This window comes from Plecotus auritus (assembly GCF_963455305.1).
Source record: "Plecotus auritus genome assembly, chromosome: 9".
Classification (NCBI taxonomy): domain Eukaryota; kingdom Metazoa; phylum Chordata; class Mammalia; order Chiroptera; family Vespertilionidae; genus Plecotus; species Plecotus auritus.
The window spans coordinates 136,804,987-136,806,509 of record NC_137783.1 but is presented as its reverse complement, the minus strand read 5'-3'; the positions used below and the strand labels follow the sequence as shown (position 1 = coordinate 136,806,509).

The 1,523-nt window shown below is 42.7% G+C and overlaps 1 protein-coding gene across 1 annotated transcript; it reads right to left on the bottom strand.

The window, feature by feature from the left end:
* Window positions 1–204: 204 nt before the first annotated feature.
* On the bottom strand, window positions 205–1,149 carry LOC308258010 (olfactory receptor 5F1-like; the record flags this gene model as incomplete). The annotated part of the gene is made up of 1 exon (XM_080688241.1): window positions 205–1,149. The coding sequence occupies one exon, from the start codon at window positions 1,147–1,149 to the stop codon at window positions 205–207; it is 945 nt and encodes a 314-aa protein (XP_080544367.1).
* Between the last annotated feature and the right edge of the window lie 374 nt (window positions 1,150–1,523).

Below are 1,523 nucleotides of genomic sequence, written 5' to 3'. Positions count from 1 at the left end.
TTTTATTACAAATAGGCCATATTATTTAAAACCCATGAGGACACAAAATGGTTACATAAAAGTTTTATGGTTTTATAGGAGTTTGGTGATATACTTGAATATTAAAGGGCATAATTAGAAATATTCTCATGAAAAACTGTAGGCTTGCATAGGCTTTGCAAATTCATTAGATACCTTGCCAGATGCAGATAATTAACCAAACAATCACAGAAACGAAGGGATCCTTTTCCTGGTGATTACATTCCATAGAGCCTTCTTCACTTCCTTATTCCTGAGGCTGTAGATGAGAGGGTTCAACATGGGGATCACCACCGTGTAGAACACGGAAGCCACTTTGTCCTGACCCAGGGAGTAGCTGGAACTAGGTCTCAGATAAGTATAGATGGCGGTGGAATAGAACAGAATTATGGCTGTCAGGTGAGAGACACACGTTGAGAAAGCTTTGTGCCTCCCCTCCCCTGAATGCATGCGAAAGATGGAATAGAGAATGTAGGAGTAGGAGGTGAGGATGACCAGCAGAACCCCCACCATATTTACTCCAGCAAAAGTGGAAAAGATGCTTTCATTCAGGCGTGTGTCAGAACAGGAGAGCTTAAAGAGTGGAGGGCTGTCACAGAAGAAGTGCTGTATGACATTGGAACTGCAGAATGGCAGGTTGCTTACATAACTTGTGTTCACCATGGAGTTCAACAGTCCTGCTGCAAAAGCCCCTGCTGCCATTTTAAGGCAGACTGTCCTGGTCATGACCAACGGGTACAGTAGAGGGTTGCATATGGCCACATACCGGTCATAGGCCATTAAGCCAAAGAGGATGCATTCAGTTGTGGCCAAGGCGATAAAGAAGTATAGCTGCAGAAAGCAGCCAGCAAAGGAGATGGTTTTCTTCTTTGACAATAAATCCACCAGCATCTTTGGGGTGATGGTGGATGAATAACAAACGTCCACCAAGGACAGGTTAGCCAAGAAGAAATACATGGGTGTGTGGAGTCTGGAATCAATCCTGATTAAGAGGACCATCCCAACATTTCCCCAAATGGTCAGTGTGTAAATGACAAAAAAGAGCAAGAAGAGGATAATCTGTAACTCCTGAGTGTCTGCTAATCCCAGCAGGATGAACTCCGTCACCAAAGTATAATTATTTCTCCTCATGTCTTACACATACAGTTAGCTTAAGCTTGTATAGATGTAGATATTTCCCTCTCCAAAGGTTACAGGAAATAGTAGAAATGTTAATGAGGCTATTCCCACATGAAAAATAAAACCCTTAGGTCAGTGGTCAGCAAACTCATTAGTCAACAGAGCCAAATATCAACAGTACAACGATTGAAATTTCTTTTGAGAGCCAAATTTTTTAAACTTAAACTTCTTCTAACGCCACTTCTTCAAAATAGACTCGCCCAGGCCGTGGTATTTTGTGGAAGCGCCACACTCAAGGGGTCAAAGAGCCGCATGTGGCTCGCGAGCCGCAGTTTGCCGACCACTGCCTTAGGTGAATATAATATAGTAAGTAGAGTGATTAAAGA